This window comes from Nerophis ophidion, linkage group LG07 (assembly GCF_033978795.1).
Source record: "Nerophis ophidion isolate RoL-2023_Sa linkage group LG07, RoL_Noph_v1.0, whole genome shotgun sequence".
Taxonomy (NCBI): domain Eukaryota; kingdom Metazoa; phylum Chordata; class Actinopteri; order Syngnathiformes; family Syngnathidae; genus Nerophis; species Nerophis ophidion.
In genome coordinates this window covers 13,807,263-13,831,016 of record NC_084617.1, presented here as the reverse complement: position 1 = coordinate 13,831,016, position 23,754 = coordinate 13,807,263, and the positions used below count along the sequence as shown (strand labels likewise).

The 23,754-nt window shown below is 38.2% G+C and overlaps 2 protein-coding genes across 5 annotated transcripts in view; both read left to right on the top strand.

Moving 5' to 3' along the window:
* Positions 1-1,561, top strand: part of cacnb1 (calcium channel, voltage-dependent, beta 1 subunit) — a 115,672-nt gene extending 114,111 nt beyond the window's left edge. For both annotated transcript variants that reach the window (XM_061905384.1, XM_061905383.1), the window contains exon 14: positions 1-1,561. This exon is cut by the window's left edge and continues 1,182 nt beyond it. The gene's annotated coding sequence lies outside the window, so the exon portion shown is untranslated.
* A 2,807-nt stretch (positions 1,562-4,368) lies between these two features.
* Positions 4,369-23,517, top strand: arl5c (ADP-ribosylation factor-like 5C). Of its 3 annotated transcripts, XM_061905379.1 has the most exons (7): positions 4,370-4,544; positions 4,759-4,847; positions 7,503-7,563; positions 7,639-7,786; positions 12,414-12,497; positions 17,057-17,208; positions 17,292-23,517. In XM_061905379.1, exons 1-7 carry the CDS (start codon positions 4,534-4,536, stop codon positions 17,338-17,340), a joined length of 594 nt encoding a protein of 197 aa, XP_061761363.1. In that variant the 5' UTR covers positions 4,370-4,533; the 3' UTR covers positions 17,341-23,517. The 3 variants fall into 3 exon arrangements, with proteins under 3 accessions (XP_061761365.1, XP_061761363.1, XP_061761364.1); XM_061905381.1 differs by lacking the exon at positions 4,759-4,847 and having other exon boundaries at positions 4,369-4,544; positions 7,639-7,761; XM_061905380.1 differs by lacking the exons at positions 4,370-4,544; positions 4,759-4,847 and adding an exon at positions 4,895-5,076.
* Positions 23,518-23,754: the final 237 nt, after the last annotated feature.

Sequence of the window (23,754 nt, the reverse complement as noted above, 5' to 3'; positions counted from 1 at the left end):
TCCATTTGTGAGAGGCCTACCCAGTAGAACTATTTCAGAAGCAGAATTCCCCCCTCATCTCCCACATACCCTATCTTCTCGTCTTCAGTTGGATAAATATTAAATAATGATCGGTAAATAATGTTATTGTTGCGTTATCGCAATTTGTTTAAAAATATATATATATCGACATAACATGACATACATGTTGGTGCCTGATTGTAGCTACATTTTGCTTTTTTTTCTGCCTTTCATTTTTAACCCGTGGATAAATTCGTATTTTAATTAAAAATGTCAGCAGAAAAAAAAAAATCCACTGTGTCGTTTGGTTGTTGTAATGCACAGGTGTCAAACTCAAGGCCACATCGTTTTATGCGGCCTGTGAAAGCCCGGAAATAATGTGCGTCAAAAAAGCATGTCTTTATTGCTAAATGTAATTTTGTTTCTCTGATGTAATACACGTTTTCCACCACCCGTGGCAGTAATGACAATAGCAAACAAGATAAAGTCATATAAAAGTTTATTGAGCGCAAAAATATGACTAAAATTGTGAAGCTGTATTTTATTGACAGTTCATTTAAGAAACATATTTATTCAGTCGGGATGTGTTTATTTTAACACTGCATAATTGCATGTTGTTTTTGTTTTTTCACCAGTTTTTGCAGTATATTTCATTTTAGATAATGTGCGTGAATAAAGCACGTCATCTTTATTGCTAAATGTAATTTTGTTTCTCAGATGTAATACACTTTTTCCACCACTTGTGGCAGTAATGACTATCACACAAGGTGAAGTCATATAAAAGTTTTTTGAGCACAAAAATTATGACTAAAGTTGTGAAGCTGTATTTTATTGACAGTTCATTTAAGAAACATATTTATTTAGTCGGGATGTATTTATTTTAACACTGCGTAATTGCATGTACATTTATTTTTCATCAGTTTTTGTGAGTCCCTTTTTTTGCAGTATATTTAGTTTTAAATAATGTGCGTCTAAGCGCGTCCTCTTTATTGCAAAATTGTATTTTGTTTCTCAGATGTAATACACTTTTTCCACCACTTGTGGCAGTAATGACAATCTAAAACAAGATAGTCATAAAAAGGTTTTTTGAGCGCAAAAATTATGACTAAAGTTGTGAAGCTGTATTTTATTGACAGTTCATTTAAGAAACCTATTTATTTAGTCGGGATGTATTTATTTTAACACTGCGTAATTGCATGTATATTTATTTTTAATCAGTTTTTGCGAGTCCCTTTTTTTGCAGTACATTTAATTTTAAATAATGTGCGTGAATAAAGCACGTCATCTTTATTGCTAAATGTAATTTTGTTTCTCAGATGTAATACACTTTTATCAGCACTTGTGGCAGTAATGACAATATCACACAAGGCGAAGTCATATAAAAGTTTCTTGAGCGCAAAAATTATGACTACAGTTGTGAGTCCTTTTTTGCATTATATTTAATTCTAAATAATGTGCGTCAAAGTACGTCATCTTTATTGCAAAATGTAATTTTGTTTCTCAGATGTAATACACAGTTTCCACCACTTCTGGCAGTAAAGACAATATCAAACAAGGTAAAGTCATAGTAAAGATTTTTGAGCGCAAAAAATTAAGACTAACGTTGTGAAGTTGTATTTTATAGACAGTTAATTTAGGAAACATTTATTCATTCAGGATGTATTTATTTAACACTGCATAATTGCATGTTAATTTATTTTTCACCAGTTTTTGCAGTATATTTAATTTTAGATAATGTGCATCAATAAAGCACTTTATCTTTATTGGTAAATTTTATTTTGTTTCTCAGATGTAATCCACTTTTTCCACCACTTGTGGCAGTAATGACACTATCAAAAAAAGGAAAGTCATAGGAAAGATTTTTGAGCGCAAAAAATTAAGACTAAAGTTGTGAAGCTGAATTTTATTGACAGTTTATTTAAGAAACATTTATTTAGTTGGAATGTATTCATTTTAATACTGCATAATTGCATGTCAATTTATTTTTCACCCGTTTTTGCAGTATATTTAATCTGAAATAATGTGCGTCAATAAAGCACGTCATCTTTATTGCAAAATGTTATTTTGTTTCTCAGATGTAATGCACTTTTTCCACCACTTGTGGCAGTAATGACAATATCAAACCAGGTAAAGACATAGGAAAAAATTTGAGCGCAAAAAATTAAGACCAAAGTTGTGAAGCTGTATTTTATCGACAGTTCATTAAAGAAACCTTTATTTAGTTGGAATGTATTTATTTTAACACTGCATAATTGCATGTCCATTTATTTTTCGAGGCCCTTTTTTTTTACATATATTTCATATGTAATCAGCCTGACCTAAGCCTAATAATAACCTCTGATCAACACATGTTTTTATATCACTGGCAAAGGTTGTAAATTGTAAAATAATCATAAAATACGATAATATGTTAAAATACGATTAAAGTCAAGAGTTAGATTAATAATTTAGTGTTATTATATGAGTGGGCCCCTATGTAGTGGAAGAGTTGAGGACCTCTGTTCTAAACTTTATCTGATCATGAAACAATTGAAACATATTTTAATATCAAAAATAAATGCCTAAATTAAGGGTGTGCCGATACAACCTTTTCATGTTGGTCGATACCGAGATTAAGCCGACACTATGTCAACACAAGTCATAGATGCTTTTATTTTGTAGTGTGAAATGTTAGAAAAGGTTTAATCAAGTGAAATTAGTCCCAGAACAATGATCGATATAAAAAAAAAACCAATAATTAAAGTGCTCATCGGTAAGTTGAATGATACCAACACGTTTGTTACTGAAAACTTTCCACTGCGCTTTTGCCTTTGAGACTTTGCATGTATAATTAAAGGCCTACTGAAACCCACTACTACCAACCACGCAGTCTGATAGTTTATATATCAATGATGAAATATTAACATTGCAACACATGCCAATACGGTCGGTTTATTTTACTAAATTGCAATTTTAAATTTCCCGCGAAGTGTCCTGTTGAAAATGTCGCGGAATGATGTTATGTTGACAGGTTCTTGTGACGTTATTGGTTGGAGCGGACATTTTATCCCAGCACCACTCACGGCTAAAAGTCGTCTGCTTTAATCGCATAATTACACAGTATTTTGGACATCTCTGTTGCTGAATCTTTTGCAATTTGTTCAATGAATAATGGAGACTACAAAGAAGAATGCTGTTGGTGGAAAGCGGTGGATTGCAGCTGCCTTTAGCAGCCAAAACACAGCCGGTGTTTCTTTGTTTGTTGTGAAGCTTTAATATGGAACAGAGCGGTCAAGCGAACATGTTTCTCTACCACATGTCAACCGGCAGGTTTCAGTGAGAAAATTGTGGTAATAAGTCGGCTCTTACCGGAGACATGAGCGGAGCTTGCGTCCTCCTGGAGCTGTCAAAGAGGCCGCTGCAACTTTCTTGGCTCCTCCATGGCTTCCATCAGACACACTGGCGGTCACCACACCCCTCCGACTTTCAGGTATGACTTTATAATCTCACTAAAACACTAGTAACACAATAAGCAGATAAGGGATTTTCCAGAATTATCCAAGTAAATGTGTCTAATAAGTGAATCGCTCCTTTTTTTTTTTCTTCTAGTGCTTCACTCTAACTTTCCTCATCCACGAATCTTTCATCCTCGCTCAAATTAATGGGGAAATCGTCGCTTTTTCGGTCCGAATCGCTCTCGCTGCTGGTGGCTATGATTATAAACAATGTGAGGAGCCCTACAACCCGTGACGTCACACGCACATCGTCTGCTACTTCCGGTACAGGCAAGGTTTTTTTTTTTATCAACGACCAAAAGTTGCAAACTTTATCGCCGATGTTCTCTACTAAATCCTTTCAGCAAAAATATTGCAATATCGCGAAATGATCAAGTATGACACACAGAATGGACCTGCTATCCCCGTTTAAATAAGACAATCTCATTTCCGTAGGCCTTTAACACAGAATTAAAATGATTTTATACTTTTTTATTGACTAAAGTATTTGACAGAGGGACAGGGAACGTGTGTGACTAAAAGATCCAAGTTGGGCACATAAAGACATCATCTTAGGACCTCAATGTTCAGACTAGCGCCACCGAGGATGTGCGCTTAATTATAATTAATTCAGTCTGTGGTAATTACTTTTATAGACTGCATGGCTAGAAAATAAAATGGGGTCGCAAAGGGTTCATTTCCATCTTAAAGTATCACTAAGCTCCGAACAAAAGCCAAAATGGAAAATTCTGAGGATTCCAGACACACCCAATGCTTTTGTATCCGTTTTAATTCAAGTAAGTATGTACTGTTGCTTCCTTTCTTCACAATGAAAAGACGTCATCGGAAAGAAACCACACTTCCATATATGGGCATTGTACTTGCGTCACCGGCTGTGTCATAAGCCCCGGCCGGCATGTTGCCTTCAAGTACGCCAGGGTCGACTTTGAAGTGATTTCCCCAGAGGCTGGTGAAATGATTTGTTTTTGTTTTATTCCAACATGGACAGTTTATGTAAAGTGATGACGACGGGGGCAAAGATAAATATCCCACGCTAAAAATGATGTTTTCGTAAGTAAATGAAAGCATTGTCACATACACGGAAGTTTCCCAATCAACTACTTATTGTATTTAACACAAAAATTGTCTCAACGGGAGCTTATTGACGACAAATGTTACGTCACTGCCACATAGTGATGTCTGTATGTCAATGAGACTTTAATAATAGACAACAAATGTTTTTATTCGAGCGTCTATATCGAGTTTTTTTTTTTTGTTCATCAAGAGTCGCTATCTTGGATGGTGAGTTCAGGGGTGGAGCGCCGGTGTCGGACATTGGAGCGTCAGGGGCGTTCCAGTTTCTGATGGAATTGGGTAAGTCTGGCTTCCAATTTATAACAAAGGCAGATTTAATTTCGGAGTGTTGCGTTCACGAAGTCTCACGCTGCTTTTACAAGAGGATTTATTTTTATTTTTATCAAGAGCAATATATTGTCTATATAACTTTTCATTCATCCAGGGATTTAATAATTAATCACTTTGTTTGTTGTTGTGGACATGGGATTGTTTCTCACCAAGTTGATGACTGTGTTTGGCCACACAGGTAAGAATATTTATTACACCGAGTAAGTCAAATTGTTTTATAAGTTATTAGACAATGTTAGGTTTGCTTAAAAAATGTCACTATTGACATGTGTCATCTGTTTCAAGTCATTCCACTTGATACAAAATATTATGTTTTTTAGGACGTTTTGTAAACTCCATGTATGTTAATTAAGCCGTAACAGCTATTTTATGCGAGCGAGAAATAATTAAGAATATCGCAGCTGTTAAAGCCCTACTGAAATGAGATTTTCTTATTTAAACGGGGATAGCAGGTTCATTTTATGTGTCATACTTGATCATTTCGCGATATTGCCATATTTTTGCTGAAAGGATTTAGTAGAGAACTTAGACGATAAAGTTCGCAACTTTTGGTCGCTAATAAATAAGCCCTGCCTTTACCGGAAGTATGTGCGCGTGACGTCACGAGTTGCAGGGCTCCACACATATTGACATTGTTTATAATGGGAGCCACCGCCAGTAAGAGCAATTCGGACCGAGAGAACGACAATTTCCCCATTAATTTGAGCGAGGATGAAAGATTTGTGAATTAGGATATTAATAGTGAAGGACTAGTGGGGGGAAAAAAAGCGTTTCAGATGTAATTAAACACATTTACGAGGATAATTCTGGAAGATCCCTTATCTGCTTATTGTTTTAATAGTGTTTTAGTGAGATTTTAAAGATTGTAAAGACATACCTCGAGGTCGGATGGCTACGGTGAACACGCAGTGTGTCATAGAGAAGCCGAGGAGCCAAGCTCACAGCTGCCTTTTTTGACAGCTGCTGCAGGATGACAAATAATCTACTGATGTCTCCGGTAAGATATATATCACAATTTTCCCATCCAAAAAAAATGCTGGTTGACGTAGAGAAAACATGTTCGCTTGACCGCTCTGCTTCACAACAAACAAAGAAACACCGGTTGTGTCTCGGTGCGAAAGACAGCTGCAATCCACCGCTTTCCACCAACAGCATTCTTCTTTATAGTATCCATTATTAATTGAACAAATTGCAAAAGATTCAGCAACACAGATGTCCAAAATACTGTGTGATTATGCGATTAAAGCAGCCGACATTTAGCCGCAAGTGGTGCAGCGCTAATATTTCCTGACAGTCCGTGACGTCACGCGTACGCGTCTTCATTCCGCAACGTTTTAAGCAAGAAACTCGCGGGAAATTTAAGATTGCAATTTAGTAAACTAAAAAGGCCGTATTGGCATGTGTTGCAATGTTTATATTTCATCATTGATATATAAACTATCAGACTGCGTGGTGGGTAGTAGTGGGTTTCAGTAGGCCTTTAATACACTATGTGTAACTTTTTCTGTATCGGATGCATTTTACAGCCAGCACAAGTAAATTTTTAGCAAGGGGAAACACAGGCTACCCCGGTAGCTCACAAGCTAACTTGGTGGCTCGCTGGCTACCCCGATGGCTCACAGGCTATCCTGGTGGCACGCATGGCTCACAAGCTACCTCGGTGGCTTGCCGGTTATGACAGTGGCTTGCAGGCTACCCCGGTGGCTCGCTGGCTAACCCGGAAGCTCTCTGGCTACCTCAGTGCCTGGATCACTGCCTACCTGGGTGGTTCGCTGACTACCACTGTGGCTCGCAGGCTACCTCAGTGCCTGGATCACAGGCTACCGGGTGGTTTGCTGACTACCAAAGTGGTTCACAGGCTACCACTGTGGCTCGCAGGCTACCTCAGTGCCTGGATCACAGGCTAGCTGGGTGGTTTGCTGACTACCACGGTGGTTTACAGGCTACCACTGTGGCTCGCAGGCGAACCCAGTCGCTCTCTGGCTACCTCAGTGCCTGGATCACAGGCTACCTGGGTGGTTCCCTGACTACCACGGGGGTTCACAGGCTACCACTGTGGCTCGCAGGCTAACCCAGTCGCTCTCTGGCTATCTCAGTGCCTAGATCACAAGCTACCTGGGTGGTTAGCATACTACCACGGTGGTTCACAGGCTACCACTGTGGCTCTCAGGCTAACACAGTCGCTCTCTGGCTACCTCAGTGCCTAGATCACAGGCTACCTGGGTGGTTCGCAGACTACCACGGTGGTTCACAGGCTACCACTGTGGCTCGCAGGCTACCTCAGTGCCTGGATCACAGGCTACCTCAGTGGCTCGTAGGCTAGCCCAGTGGCGCGCAGACTATCCCCTAAGCTCATAGGCTACCACAGTGACTTGCAAGCTACCTCGGTGGTTTCAAGTCACCCTTAGTGGCTCGCAGACTATACCCGTAGCTCCTTGGCTACCACGGTGACTCGCAAGCTACTTTGGTGGTCTCAGGTTACCCCTCATGGCTCGCAGACTTCCCTGATGGCTCTCAGGTTACCGTGGTGGCTTGTAGGTTGGTGCTAGTGTGTACTGTACAAATACGACAGGCTTTATTTGATGTCCAAACTCTCTCTCCAAGAGCACAAAGTCATCATCGTGGGTTTGGACAACGCGGGCAAGACGACCATCCTCTACCAGTTGTACGTCTCCTCGCTTCATCCGCCGCCACCTTTTTGCCCGACGTCCCAAACTCATCCTGTTCTGTCCTCCTGCAGTCTGACCAAGGAAGCTGTCCACACGTCGCCGACCGTGGGCAGCAACGTGGAGCAGCTGGTGGTGAGAAACACCCACTTTCTGGTGTGGGACATCGGAGGCCAGTCCAACCTGCGCAGCAGCTGGTACGCCTACTACTGCAACACCGAGGTCAGCGTTACATTTATTGACCACTTGGTCTAGACCAAACTCAAGGCCCGGGGGCCACGTCTGGCCCGCCACCTCATTTTACGTGGCCTGAAATTACCATGCGTCTATTTGTTTACAAATGACCGAAGAAAAAAATACATAAACTGTATATAATGCCGTATATTTTAAACTTCATATAATATTGCAACTAGAGATGTCCGATAAAAATGCTTTATAATGTAATATCAGAAATTATCGGTATCGGTTTAAAAAGTAAAATGTATGACTTTTTAAAACGCCCCTGTGTACACGGCCGTAGGGAGAAGTACAGAGTGCCAATAAAACTTAAAGGCACTGCCTTTGCATGCCGGCCCAGTCACATAATATCTACGGCTTTTCACAAACGCAAGTGAATGCAGTGCATACTTGGTCAACAGCCATACAGGTCACGCTGAGGGTGGCCGTAAAAACAACTTTAACACTGTTACAAATGTGCTCCACACTGTGAACCCACACCAAACAAGAATGACAAACACATTTTGGGAGAACATCCACACCGTAACACAACATAACAAATACCCAGAATCCCTTGCAGCACTAACTCTTCCGGAACGCTAAATATACACCCCCGCTACCCACTACAGAAAACCCGCCCCCCCAACCCCGCCCACCTCTACGTCCTTATCTCCTAAATTCCAAGCTGCTGTTTTGAGGCAGGTTAAAAAAATAATGCACTTTGTGACTTCAATAATAAATATGGCAGTGCCATGTTGGCATTTTTTTCCATAACTTGAATTGATTTATTTTGGAAAACATTGTTACATTGTTTAATGCATCCAGCGAGGTATCACAACAAAATTAGACATGATAACGTGTTAATTCCACAACTGTATATATCAGGGGTCACCAACCTTTTTGAAACCAAGAGCTTCTTCTTGGGTACTGATTAATGGGAAGGGCTACCAGTTTGATACACACTTAAATAAATTGCCAGAAATAGCCAATTTGCTCAATTTACCTTTAATATATATATAAAATAATGGATATTTCTGTCTGTCATTCCGTCGTACATTTTTTTTCCTTTTACGGAAGGTTTTTTGAAGAGCATAAATGATGAAACAAAACACTTAATTGAACGGTTTAAAAGAGGAGAAGACTGGAAAAAAATGAAAAATAAATTTTGACACATAGTTTATCTTCAATTTCGACTCTTTAAAATTCTAAATTCAACCGAAAAAAAAAACTAGCTAATTCGAATCTTTTTGAAAAAATAAAAAAAATAATTTGTGGAACATCATTAGTAATTTTTCCTGATTAAGATTAATTTTAGAATTTTGATGACATGTTTTGAATAGGTTAAAATCGAATCTGCACTTTGTTAGAATATATAACAAATTGGACCAAGCTATATTTCTAACAAAGACAAATCATTATTTCTTCTAGATTTTCCAGAACAAAAATTTTAAAAGAAATTCAAAAGACTTTGAAGTAAAATTTAAATTTGATTCTAAAGATTTTCTAGATTTGCCAGAATATTTTTATTTTATTTTAATCATAATAAGTTTTAATAAGTATTTCACAAATATTCTTCGTCGAAAAAACAGAAGGTAAAATGAAGAATTAAATTAAAATGTATTTATTATTCTCACAATAAAAAAAACAATATTTACTTGAACATTGATTTAAATTGTCAGGAAAGAAGAGGAACGAATTTAAAAGGTAAAAAGGTATATGTGTTTAAAAATCCTAAAATCATTTTTAAGGTTGTATTTTTTCTCTAAAATTGTCTTTCTGAACGTTATAAGAAACAAAGTAAAACATAAATTAGTTTATTTAAACAAGTGAAGACCAAGTCTTTAAAATATTTTCTTGGATTTTCAAATTCTATTTGAGTTTTGTCTCTCTTAGAATTAAAAATATCGAGCAAAGCGAGACCAGCTTGCAAGTAAATAAATAACATTTTAAAAATAGAGGCAGCTCACTGGTACGTGCTGCTATTTGAGCTATTTTTTGAACAGGCCAGCGGGCTACTCATCCTGTCCTTACCACCTCGGTTTATATCGTATCGGTTGATATCGGAATCGGTAATTAAGAGTTGGACAAAAGCGGATATTGGCAAAAAAGTAATTATCGGACATCTCTAGTTAATAAGTATTCTATCTTTTTGTCGTTATACTTTCTGAATAAATGATGTGATAATGTTCATCCGTCAACTCACTGGTGTTAATTTTCAGTCTATCAAGATAAAACAAATAATATCCAAATCAATTGTAGCTGAGATAGGCGCCAGCGCCCCCCGCGACCCCGAAAGGGAATAAGCGGTAGAAAATGGATGGATGGAATTACAGGATGTTATTTATGTCGTTGGCTCATTTTCCACACCATGTGGTTCATTATTTTTTTTACGTTAGTTTATTAAGGATCCACATTAGTGTTCACCACAGTAGAGACTATTCTTCCGGCATAGCTCGGTTGGTAGAGCGGCCGTGTCAGCAACTTGAGGGTTGCAGGTTCGATTCCCGCTTCTGTCATCCTAGTCACTGCCGTTGTGTCCTTGGGCAAGACACTTTACCCACCTGCTCCCAGTGCCACCCACGCTGGTTTAAATGTAATTTAGATATTGGGTTTCACTATGTAAAGCGCTTTGAGTCACTAGAGAAAAGCGCTATGTAAATATAATTCACTTCACTTCACTTCACTTCCTGGGGTCCAGGCAAAAAAACATCACACAATCACAAAACTATAGATTACAATGCGCTACAACATGATCAAATAATAAAATATTGTAATACAAAAATAGCAACAAAAAATGTATATATGTAGCATCATCTACAAAGAAACAAATAATTGCTATTGCAACATCTAGTGGATACATTTAGAACAGCAGTTTTATTTATTTAAAAAATGTTGGCTTATATTTATACTTAGCAAACTTATCCGGGATGCCGGATAAAACCTGTTCTTGGGCCCACGAGCCGTATGTTTGATACCCCTGGTCTTTGGGACTTCTCCTTCACTATAAGTCTTCTTTTCTATGTTCTGTAGAACCCGTGACCTCACGTTTGACACCCCTGGTCTAGAGCAGTGGTTCTCAAATGGGGGTACGCGTACCCCTGGGGGTACTTGAAGGTATGCCAAGGGGTACGTGAAATATTCTAAAAATAGCACAAATTAAAAAATCCTTTATAAATATATTTATTGAATAATACTTCAACAAAATATGAATGTAAGTTCATAAACTGTGAAAAGAAATACAACAATGCAATATTCAGTGCTGACAGCTAGATTTTGTGGACATGGTCCATGAATATTGATGTTGAAGATTTCTTTTTTTGTGAAGAAATGTTTAGAATTAATTTAATGAATCCACATGGATTTCTATTACAATCCCCTAAGAGTGGACTTTGATTACTTCTATGCGTAGAAATCTTTATTCATAATTGAATCACTTGTTTATTTTTTAGCAAGTTTTTAGTTATTTGTATATCTTTTTTCCCAAATAGTTCAAGAAAGACCACTACAAATGAGCAATATTTTGCACTGTTATACCATTTAATAAATCAGAAACTGATGACATAGTGCTGTATTTTACTTCTTTATCTCTTTTTTTCAACAAAAAATGCTTTGCTCCGATTAGGGCAGGGTTCGGTAACCTTTTTGGCTGAGAGAGCCAAGAAGCGAAATATTTTAAAATGTATTTCTCTAAGAGCCATATAATATTTTTTTAACACTGAACACAACTAAACGTGTGCATTTTTAAGTAAGATCAACATTTCTAGAGTATAATAGGTCTCTTATTCTTCGTAATAACATCTTTATTCTGAAGCTAACTGTAGAGGGGGTGTGGCCTGCTGGCCTGCAGCAAAGCGGGGTGTTGGCAGGATCGACCTTGAAATCAGCGACAGGTGCATAAATGGCCCAGCTTGGCCTTGTTATCTAATCACCTGTCGCTCTGTTATAAGCAGCAGTCAGGAGGAGAGACGGGGTTGGGGCTGGAGCCAGAAAGCGAGCAAGAACGAAAGAGAAAAAGACAATTGCTGGAAAGCAACTGAGAGACTTATTGAAAAATAAAACAATATTGTAACCCTGAAACAGGCTCTCATGTCGGTGCATGGTGGTCTGAAGAACCTCCAGGAGGGCAAATCCTACACCAACCAATTTATAAATAAATTACTTCTTACCCTTAATGCAACTTCTTGAACAAGTGCGGTAGAAAAAAGGATGGATGGGTTCAAATGCATGAGCATGTTTTATATTTTGAACGTTATTTTTATCACTGTGATTATAAGTGGAATTATTCATTACTTATCGTGTTAAGCAATGTCAGCTCAGATTTATCCGAGAGCCAGATGCAGTCATCAAAAGAGCCACATCTGGCTCGCGAGCCATAGGTTCCCTATCCCTGGGTTAGGGGGTACTTGAATTTAAAAAATGTTCATCAGTGAAACAAGTTTGAGAACCACTGTTCTAAAGGACACACAGTCGGCGTCTTATTATCAGCTGGTGATAAAGTGTGCTGTTTAAGACCTTTACATAAGAAGTGAGGTTTCATCCAACCTTGTCGTGTCATGGCAGCTGATAAGGAGCGTGCTGATGTGCGCTGACAACTGCTGGTTTGCAAAATGCTGACACCACAACATGTTTGCAGATCGTCATCCTGGTGGTGGACAGCACCGACCGCGCGCGACTCACCCTCACCAAAGACGAGCTGCACCGAATGCTCGCCCATGAGGTAGGGAGAGAGGTTTCCTTTATTTATTTTTTGTGGAAGGCTTTGCAATGCCAGCTACTTGTGGTTAAGTGTCTAAGTTCAAATGTCGGGCGAAGCAAGGGTCGAAGGTCATACTAGTGTGTTTGTTTGTTTTTGTCAGCACTTCCTAATCAGTGATTAATATTCACTTAGCTGTCAGTGTTTACTCTATCTCTACCGTGGCCAGCAACCTGAGGGTTCCTGGTTCAATCCCCATCTACTACCAACCTCGTCACGTCCGTTGTGTCCTTGAGCAAGACACTTCACCCTTGCTCCTGATGGGTGGTGGTTAGCGCCTTGCATGGCAGCTCCCTCCATCAGTGTGTGAATGTATGTGTGAATGTGGAAATAGTGTCAAAGCGTTTTGAGTACCTTGAAAGTAGAAAAGCGCTACACAAGTACAAGTATATTTGCATTTGCAAAATAGTAGTGTTAATTAGGGCGTCAATTATGGAGGGCCAATTCGGAAAATGTTTTATAAATGTATTCATTTCATTTATATCAGGCAATGAAATAAAAAAAGTACAAGCTATCCAATACATAATAATAATATTAATTAATATAATGCAAAAGATAATGTACAGTATGTAAGCATGATGGTCCGATTTTGCCTGAAAGGGAGTGAGAAGAAAATGTATGTAATAAATAAATCATTAAATAATTACTTGTAATTATATAATGTGTCTTTGTTTAATTTAAATTGAATACATACAATTCTTAATAAACGTGTCTTTAATCAATTTTTTAAAATACTTCAGAATTTAATGAATTGTTTATTTCATGATTCAATGATTTTTTAAAAATTGTACTAAAGTTATTTTTTTTTATTTCAGGCAGTTAAATAAAAAAAAGTACAAGGTAGACAACACATAATAATATTAATATAATCCAAAAGGTAATATACTTTATATAAGCATGATGATCCAATTTTGCCTGAAAGGGAGTGAGAAGAAAACGTATTTAATAAATAAATAAATACATCATTAAATAATGACTTAAATGTGTATTTTAAATTGAATACATAAAAGTCTTAATAAAAGTGTCTTTAATTTATTTCTTCTAAAAAATACTTAACAATTTAATGAATTATTGATTTCATTATTTCATGATTCAATGACTTTTTCATGATTTTTAAAAAATTGTAATACAATTTATTTTTTATTTCAGGCAGTTAAATAAAAAAAAGTACAAGGTAAACAACACATAATAATATTAATTAATATAATGGAAAAGGTAACGTACAGTATGTAAGCATGATGATCCAATTTTGCCTGAAAGGGAGTGAGAAGAAAACGTATTTAATAAATAATTCATTAAATAATTAATTAAATGTTTCTTTATTTAATATACATTGAAAAAAATAAGTCTTAATAAATGTGACCATCTAATTATTCGAAAATCATTATTTCATGATTGAATTACTTTTTAATGATTTATTCAAATTTTTAAATAAAAATTTTAATACATTTAAAAAAAAAATTATTTCACACGATGAAAGCAAAAAAGTACAAGGTAGACAACACATAATAATATAAATTAATATAATCCAAAAGGTAATGTACAGTATGTAAGCATGATGATCCAATTTTGCCTGACAGGGAGTGAGAATAAAAACGTATTTAATAAATAAATAAATACATCATTAAATAATGACTTAAATGTGTCTTTATTTAATTTAAATTGAATACATAAATGTCTTAATAAACGTGTCTTTAATCTATTTATTCGAAAAAATACTTCAGAATTTTATGAATCATTGATTTCATTATTTCATGATTCAATGACTTTTTAATGATTTATTTAAATATTACATAGTATAATACAATATAATAATGTTTCCAATAATTAATTTAAAGGGGAACATTATCACAATTTCAGAAGTGTTAAAACCAATAAAAATCAGTTCCCAGTGGCTTATTTTATTTTTCGAAGTTTTTTTCTAAATTTTACCCATCCCGGAATATCCCGAAAAAAGGCTTTAAAGTGCCTGGTTTTCGCCATCTGTGAAGCCACCGTCCATTTTCCTGTGACGTCATCCAGTGATGCCAATACAAACAAACGGATAGCACAGCAAGATATAGCGACATTAGCTCGGATTCAGACTCGGATTTCAGCGGCTTAAGCGATTCAACAGATTACGCATGTACTGAAACGGATGGTTAGAGTATGGAGGCAGATAGCGAAAAAAAAAATTGAAGAAGAAACTGAAGCTATTGAGCGAATAGCTATTGACGCTATTCGGCCATGTCTGCCTTAGCATCTCCGGTAAAATGTGCAGACCAAACGTTCGGGACTTTCGCATCTTGTGACACTGGATCAACTTAAATCCGTCGATTGGTAAGTGTTTGTTTGGCATTAAATGTGGGTGAAGGGAAACGCTGGATGCAAATATAGCTACAAATGTACATATGACCAAATATGTCTGATTAGCACATAAGTCAACAACATCAACAAAACTCACCTTTGTGATTTCGTTGACTTTATTGTTGGAAATGCATCTGCAGGTTATCCATACATCTCTGTGCCATGTCTGCCTTAGCATCGCCGGTAAAATGTGCAGACACTCCGGCACATTCAATGGGGGTCTGGCGGCAGATTTCTTTGACTTTATCGTTAGAAATGCATCTGCTTTGAGTGTCGCAGGATATCCACACAATCTTGCCATCTCTGTAGTAGCATAACTTTCGTCTGTAAAATGTGCGGAACAAACAACTGACCATTTCGTCGGCTTTCCCCACACCCTCGTATTTTGAACAAATTTCGTCCAATTTCTTGCCACTTTCGCTTCTTTGGGCCAGTGGTGCAACTTGAATCCGTCTCTGTTAGTGTTGTTACACCCTCCGACAACACACCGACGAGGCATGATGTCTCCAAGGTACGGAAAACAGTCGAAAAAACGGAAAATAACAGAGCTGACACCCGGTGTTTGTAATGTGTTTGAGAAAATGGCAACTTTTTTTAACTAGGTGACGTCACGTTCTGACGTCATCGCTCCGAGAGCGATAAATAGAAAGGCGTTTAATTCGCTAAAATTCACCCATTTAGAGTTCGGAAATCAGCTAAAAAAATATTTGGTCTTTTTTTCTGCAACATCAAGGTATACATTGACGCTTACATAGGTCTGGGTGATTATAATTTCTCGTCAGGCAGCACGGTGGAACAGGGGTTAGTGCATGTGCCTCACAATACGAAGGTCCTGAGTAGTCCTAGGTTCAATCCCAGCTCCAGCACCCCCAGCAACCCCAAAATGGACAAGCGGTAGAAAAAATAGATGGATGGACGGATAATTTCTAGTCGTCTACAATCACGCAATTCCAGTTAGAAACACCCATCCTACATATTTTTGTTAAAGGGAACATTATCACCAAACCCATGTAAGTGTCAATATATACCTTGATGTTGCCGGAAAAAGACCATGTATTTTTTTAACCGATTTCCGAACTCTAAATGGGTGAATTTTGGCAAAACAAACGCCTTTCTGTTTATCTGTCTTTTAGCGATGACGTCAGAATGTGACGTCACCGAGGTAACACACCCGCCCATTTCATTTTCACATTACAAATACCGGGTCTCAGCTGTGTTATTTTCCGTTTTTTCGACTATTTTTTGGAACCTTGGAGACATCATGCCTCGTCGGTGTGTTGTCGGAGGGTGTAACAACACTAACAGGGAGGGATTCAAGTTGCACCACTGGCAAGAAATCTGCCGCCAGACCCCCATTGAATGTACCAGAGTGTCTTCACATTTGACCGGCGATGCTAAGACAGACATGGCACAGAGATGTATGGATAACCTGCAGATGCATTTGCAACGATTAAGTCAACGGAATCACAAAGGTGAGTTTTGTTGATGTTGTCGACTTACGTGCTAATCAGACATATTTGGTCACGGCATGACTGCCAGCTAATCGATGCTAACAAGCTATTTACGCTAGCTGTATGTACATTTGAAACTAGATACCCACATTTAATGCGAAACAAACACTTACCAATCGACGGATTTAAGTTGTTCCTGTGTCACAAGATGCGAAAGTCCTGATCGTTTGGTCCGCACATTTTACCGGCGATGCTAATAAGGCAGCCATGCTATGGGCCACTTCATTAGGTACACCCACGCTATGGCCGAAAAGCGTCAATAGCTATTCGCTCAATAGCTTCAATTTCTTCTTCAATTTCGTTTTCGCTATCTGCCTCCATACTCCGACCATCTGTTTCAATACATGCGTAATCTGTTGGATCGCTTAAACCGCTGAAATCCGAGTCTGAATCCGAGCTACTGTCGCTATATCTTGCTGTGGTAACCGCCATGTTGTTTGTATTGGCAGCACTGTATGACGTCACAGGGAAATGGATAGTGGTTTCGAAGATAGCGAAAATAAGGCACTTTTAAAGCTTTATTTGGGGATATTCCGGGACCGGTAAAAAATACAACAAGCCACTGGGAACTGATTTTTATTGTTTTTAACCCCTTTGAAATTGTGATAATGTTCCCCTTTAAGGCTGCTTTGATACAAAGATATTTCCAATCCCGTGTGCCGACAGGACCTTCAAAACGCTGCCGTGCTGGTCCTGGCCAACAAACAGGACGTGAAAGGCTCCATGACGGCGGCCGAGATCTCACGCTGCCTCACGCTGGACGCCATCTCCACGCACACCTGGCATGTCCAAGCCTGCTGCGGGCTGACCGGGGAAGGGTCAGTGGCATAATTCTTGAATATAAGAGGGGGGGAGGTGATCTTTTACAGCCTCCAAGCTCACACTGTCGTCTGTCTTTCAGCCTCACTGCCTGTCTGGACTGGATGAGGTCAAAGGTCGTGAAAAGCTGAAAATCCCCCTCAAAGTGGGGGTTCAAAGGTTACCATGTGAGGATTCTTTCACAGCACAGCACTGGAACACAAGCTACCTCAGCAGACCCCATACTCTTTTATGAAGGATGTCCCGATCCGATACGTACAGCAAGTATCGAATGATATCAGCGTGCATCTAAAATCAAAATGTCATCCAGTATGCACAAAGGGTTGGTCTTTGGTAGGCTATAGGCTAGTGGGAGCTAGCAGCTACACAACAGCTAAGCACACGATAGCACTCAAGCTAGACGCGTAATAAGTGGCTTTAATTGAACAATATTGCAGCCTAAATCAGCACATTTCTCAGTACAAGCAAGTAGCAGCTACACAACAGATGAGCACACAACAGCACATAAGCTAGACGCGTAATAAGTGGCTTTAACTGATCAATATCGCGGCCTAAATCAGCACATTTCTCAATACAAGCAAGTAGCAGCTACACAACAGATGAGCACACAATACCACATAAGCTAGACGCGTAATAAGTGGCTTTAATTGAACAATATTGCAGCCTAAAACAGCAAATTTCTCAGCACAAGCAAGTAGCAGCTACACAACAGATGAGCACACAATAGCACATAAGCTAGACGCGTAATAAGTGGCTTTAACTGATCAATATTGCAGCCTAAAACAGCAAATTTCTAAATACAAGCAAGTAGCAGCTACACAACAGATGAGCACACAATAGCACATAAGCTAGACACGTAATAAGTGGCTTTAATTGAACAATATTGCAGCCTAAAACAGCAAATTTCTCAATACAAGCAAGTGGCAGCTACACAACAGATGAGCACACAATAGCATATAAGCTAGACACACGTAATAAGTGTCCTTAATTAAACAATATCGCGGCCTAAAACATCACATTTGTCAGTATAAACAAGTAGCAACTACACAACAGCTAAGCACACAATGGCACTAAAGCTAGACACACGTAATAAATGTCCTTAATAAAACAATATTGCGGCTTAAAAGAGCAAATTTCTCAATAGAAGCAAGTAGCAGCTACACAACAGCTAAGCACACAATAGCATTCAAGCTAGATACACATATGCGCCCTTAATTGAACATTATTGCGGCCTAAAAGAGCACATTTCTCAATACAAGCAAGTAGCACCTACACAACAGCTAAGCACACAACAGTACTCAACCTAGGCTATAGGCTACTAGGAGCTAGCAGCTACACGATAGCTAAGCATACAATAGCACTCAAGCTAGACACGTAATAAGTGGCTTTGATTGAACAATATTGCAGCCTAAAACAGCGCATTTCTCAATGCAAACAAGTGGCAGCTACACAACAGCTAAGCATACAATAGCACTCAAGCTAGACACACGTAATAAGTGTCCTTTAATCAAATATATTACGTCCTAAAACAGCACATTTCTCGATGCAATCAAGTGACAGCTACACAACAGCGAAGCACACACTAGCACTCAATGTTAGTTAGCTTAGCTGTCAGGTTTTACTCTACCAAGGAGGGAGTTAAAAATGCATTAACTGAAGAAAATAGTCGTCAATTATGGAGTGCCAAATGGGGAAAACATTTAATAAATAATTAATACAAATTTAATTTACTTAATGTAAAATATTTAATTATTGATTTCATGACTTAATGATGTATTTACTTATTTTTAATCATTGTGTACTACACTATAATAATGAAATCATTAACTGAATGAGTAAATCATTGAATGTAATTTTACAATGTATTTAATTCCAATTCCAAACAATTCCTCGGAAATATAATTTAATTTTATTTTATTTTGTCCAATTTGGCCTCCCTAGTCAATAAAAATGTTTACAAATGTTTTTATTTTTCTGTGATGAAATCATGAAAATGGGCGCCTCTTAATTTTACATTAAGTAAATGAATGACACGTTTCATAACACATTCATACATTTATTTTCAATAATAATTAAATAATAGTTATTTAAATATGTATATATTTATTTTATTTTGTCCAATTTGGCCCTCCATAGTCCATCGATCAAAATGTGTGCATTTTATTTATTTTTCTGTGATCGACTCATGGAAATTAGTGCTTTGTAATTTTACATTTAATAACACATTTATACATTTAATTCAAATTAAACATGTATTTATTTATTTTTTATATTTTGTCCTATTTGGCCATCCGTGGTCAATGGATTAACATTTTTGCAATTTATTTTTGTGTGATCAACTCATGGAAATTAGCGCCTTGTAATTTTAAATCACTGACACATTTAATAACACATTTATACATTTCATTCCAATTATCAGTAAAAACTGACAAATGTCATTATTTAAATAGGTATTTAATTTATTTTGTCCAATTTGGCCAACCATTAGTTCATGTATCACAATTGTTATTGTTATTGAGTGAATAAAACGCACTTCATTGTGTTTTGGTTGAATTACAATTCATGTATTTTTCTTTAATAAAATCAAACTAATTTGATTAACACCTTGTAATTTTATATACCGTATTTCCTTGAATTGCCGCCGGGGCGCTAATTAATTTAAAACCTCTTCTCACTCCTGCGCTTACCAAAGGCATGCGATAAAAGTAAGCATGCGCTAATTATTTTAAAAACTCTTCTCACTCCGGCACTTACCAAAGGTATGCAGTAAAAATTTGAGTGTGATGTAAGCTTGGAACTTAAATCCAAAAAATTCCTGAAGGAATTGCGTGTGAATGCTCCAATGCTGAAGTTGAACTTCAAAATGACTAATTGTTGAAGTACATCTCAAAATTCCTGAACTTGCTGAATATTTTGAAGTTGGAACGGTTTGAATCGGATGAAAAATGTGGGAATTGTGGAACTTTGAAAAATGTCCCATTCATTTTGATGGGAATTTTTTGGAAAAGCGGGAATTTTTTGGGAAAAAGCAAACAATTTTTGGAATGTTGTGAATGAGTTGAATTGGTTGGTGTTGAAATTTTTCCAATGGTCGAGAAATGTTGAAGTAGTAACATTTTTCATTGAGAAATGGTATTACGGAGTTCCTGGAATTTCGGGAAAACCTGGAATTTTTTACTGTTAAAAAAACCAACTTTTTTTTTTTTGTCCTGATTAAGAGGAATGATTTGACGGTGGAACGGTTAAAAAAATATGGAAGGGTGAAAAAAGGTTTTGAAAAAAACGGGAATTCATGGAAATTTTTGGAACTTGGAAAAATGATCGTTTGAATTTCCAGGATGAGTGGAATGCGTTGAATAGGTTGAAAAATGTGAAAATGGCCAATTCATTTTGAATGGGAAAAATGTCCCGGAAAACCTGGAAATCTGGGAATTTTTGCTAATTTGTGGGCTATTAAAGGCCTACTGAAATGAGATTTTCTTATTTAAACGGGGATAGCAGATACTTGATCATTTCGCGATATTGCCATATTTTTGCTGAAAGGATTTAGTAGAGAACATCCACGATAAAGTTCGCAACTTTTGGTCGCTAATAAAAAAGCCTTGCCTGTACCAGAAGTAGCAGACGATGTGCGCGTGACGTCACGGGTTGTGGAGCTCCTCACATCCTCACATTGTTTACAATCATGGCCACCAGCAGCGAGAGCGATTCGGACCGAGAAAGCGACGATTTCCCAATTAATTTGAGCGAGGATGAAAGATTTGTGGATGAGGAAAGTGAGAGTGAAGGACTAGGGAAAAAAAAAATAGACGGCAGAGCGATTCAGATGTTATTAGACACTTTTACTAGGATAATTCTGGAAAACCCCTTATCTGCTTATTGTGTTACTAGTGTTTTAGTGAGATTATATGGTACCTGAAAATCGGAGGGGTGTGGCGACCGCCAGTGTCTCCGGTGGGAGGATGTAAGAGAGTCCACAAGCTCCACTCATGTCTAAGGTAAGAGCCGACTTATTACCACAATTTTCTCACCAAAACCTGCCGGTTGACATGTGGTCTGGAACCATGTTCACTTGACCGCTCTGTTCCATAGTAAAGCTTCACCTTCGGGAATGTAAACAAGGAAACACCGTCTGTGTTTGTGTTGCTAAAAGCAGCTCCAATACGCCGCTTCCCACCTACATCTTTCTTATTTGACGTCTCCATTATTAATTGAACAAATTGCAAAAGATTCAGCAACACAGATGTCCAGAATACTGTGTAATTATGCGATTAAAGCAGACGACTTTTGGCCGTGATCGGTGCTGGAAGAACATATCATACGCACCATCATTCCGCGACGTTTTCAACAGGATACTTCCCGGGAAATTTAAAATTGTAATTTAGTAAACTAACCCGGCTGTATTGGCATGTGTTGCAATGTTAATATTTCATCATTGATATATAAACTATCAGACTGCGTGGTGGGTAGTAGTGGGTTTCAGTAGGCCTTTAAATAAGAAAATCTCATTTCAGTAGGCCTTTAAAGGGGAACATTATCACCAGACCTATGTAAGCGTCAATATATACCTTGATGTTGCAGAAAAAAGACCATATATTTTTTTAACCGATTTCCGAACTCTAAATGGGTGAATTTGGGCGAATTAAACGCCTTTCTGTTTATCGCTATGTGGTGATGACGTCAGAACGTGACGTCTCCGAGATAATACAGCCGCCATTTTCATTTTCACCACATTTCAAACACCGGGTCTCAGCTCTGTTATTTTCCATTTTTTCGACTATTTTTTGGAACCTTGGAGACATCATGCCTCGTCGGTGTGTTGTCGGAGGGTGTAACAACACTAACAGGGAGGGATTCAAGTTGCACCGAAGATGCGAAAGTGGCAGGAAATCTGCCGCCAGACCCCCATTGAATGTGCCGGAGTGTCTCCACATTTTACCGGCGATGACAGACATGGCACAGAGATGTATGGATAACCTGCAGATGCATTTGCAACGATAAAGTCAACGAAATCACAAAGGTGAGTTTTGTTGATGTTGACTTATGTGCTAATCAGACATATTTGGTTGCGGCGTGACTGCCAGCTAATCGATGCTAACATGCTACGCTAATCGATGCTAATATGCTATTTACCGGCGGTGCTTAAGCAGACATGGCACAGAGATGTATGGATAACCTGCAGATGCATTTGCAACGATAAAGTCAACGAAATCACAAAGGTGAGTTTTGTTGATGTTGTTGACTTATGTGCTAATCAGACATATTTGGTCACGGCGTGACTGCCAGCTAATCGATGCTAACATGCTACGCTAATCAATGCTAACATGCTATTTACCGGTGGTTCTAAAGCAGACATGGCACAGAGATGTATGGATAACCTGCAGATGCATTTGCAACAATAAAGTCAACGAAATCACAAAGGTGAGTTTTGTTGATGTTGTTGACTTATGTGCTAATCAGACATATTTGGTCGCGGCGTGACTGCCAGCTAATCGATGCTAACATGCTATTTACCGGCGGTGCTAAATCAGACATGGCACAGACATGTATGGATAACCTGCAGATGCATTTGCAACTATATGACGTTTCCTTCCACTCACATTTAATGCCAAACAAACACTTACCAATCGAAGGATTTAAGTTGCTCCAGTGTCACAAGATGCGAAAGTCCTGATCGTTTGGTCCGCACATTTTACCGGCGATGCTAACTCAGCTATTCGGCCATGCTATGGCTATGAATAGCGTCAATAGCTATTCGCTCAATAGCTTCAGTTTCTTCTTCAATACTTTCATTCTCCAACCATTCGTTTCAATACATGCGTAATCTGTTGAATCGCTTAAGCCGCTGAAATCCGAGTCTGAATCCGAGCTAATGTCGCTATATCTTGCTGTGCTATTCGCCATTGTTTGTTTACATTGGCAGCACTGTATGACGTCACAGGAAAATGAACAGTGGCTTTGAGAGAGCGAAAATAAGGCACTTTAAAGCTTTTTTTTAGGGATATTCCGGGACCGGTAAAATTTTGAAAAAAATTTCAAAAAATACAACAAGCCACTGGGAACTGATTTTTATTGTTTTTAACCCTTTTGAAATTGTGATAATGTTCCCCTTTAAGTCTTTATTACTTAGAATATGTTCCCCATACTAAAGTGTTACCAAAAACATACAACTTTGTCTTGAATTTGAAATATATTTTTTTTAATTTTTCACTAAAAAAAGGTTCGGTACCTCCAACAAGGTTAAGAACCACTGTGCTTTAGTGACCTTGTAAAAATGGCCTTGTTATGAATAAACGATGCAAAAATAACGATGTGCTTCTGAGCCTTCATTTCACAGTTTGAAAAGCACCAGCAGGTAGAGGATGGCGGTCAACATGTCAATGCAGTCCATGGCCACGTTTCGGACGCACATTATGACGTAGAGCAGCAGCGCCATCTTGAAGCAGTACAGGAACTTCCTGGTGGCCCTCTCCAGGATCCAGCGCGCCGCACGCCCGCATTCCGTCACTATGACGCTGGCGGCCTGCGCCAAGCATCCGGCGACC

Excerpts from the sequence above, each read along its gene's own strand:
- arl5c (XM_061905379.1), top strand. Across the intron at positions 12,498-17,056 it reads ACCGAATGCTCGCCCATGAG|GACCTTCAAAACGCTGCCGT; the intron begins GTAGGGAGAGAG and ends GTGTGCCGACAG. Across the intron at positions 17,209-17,291 it reads TGCGGGCTGACCGGGGAAGG|CCTCACTGCCTGTCTGGACT; the intron begins GTCAGTGGCATA and ends TCTGTCTTTCAG.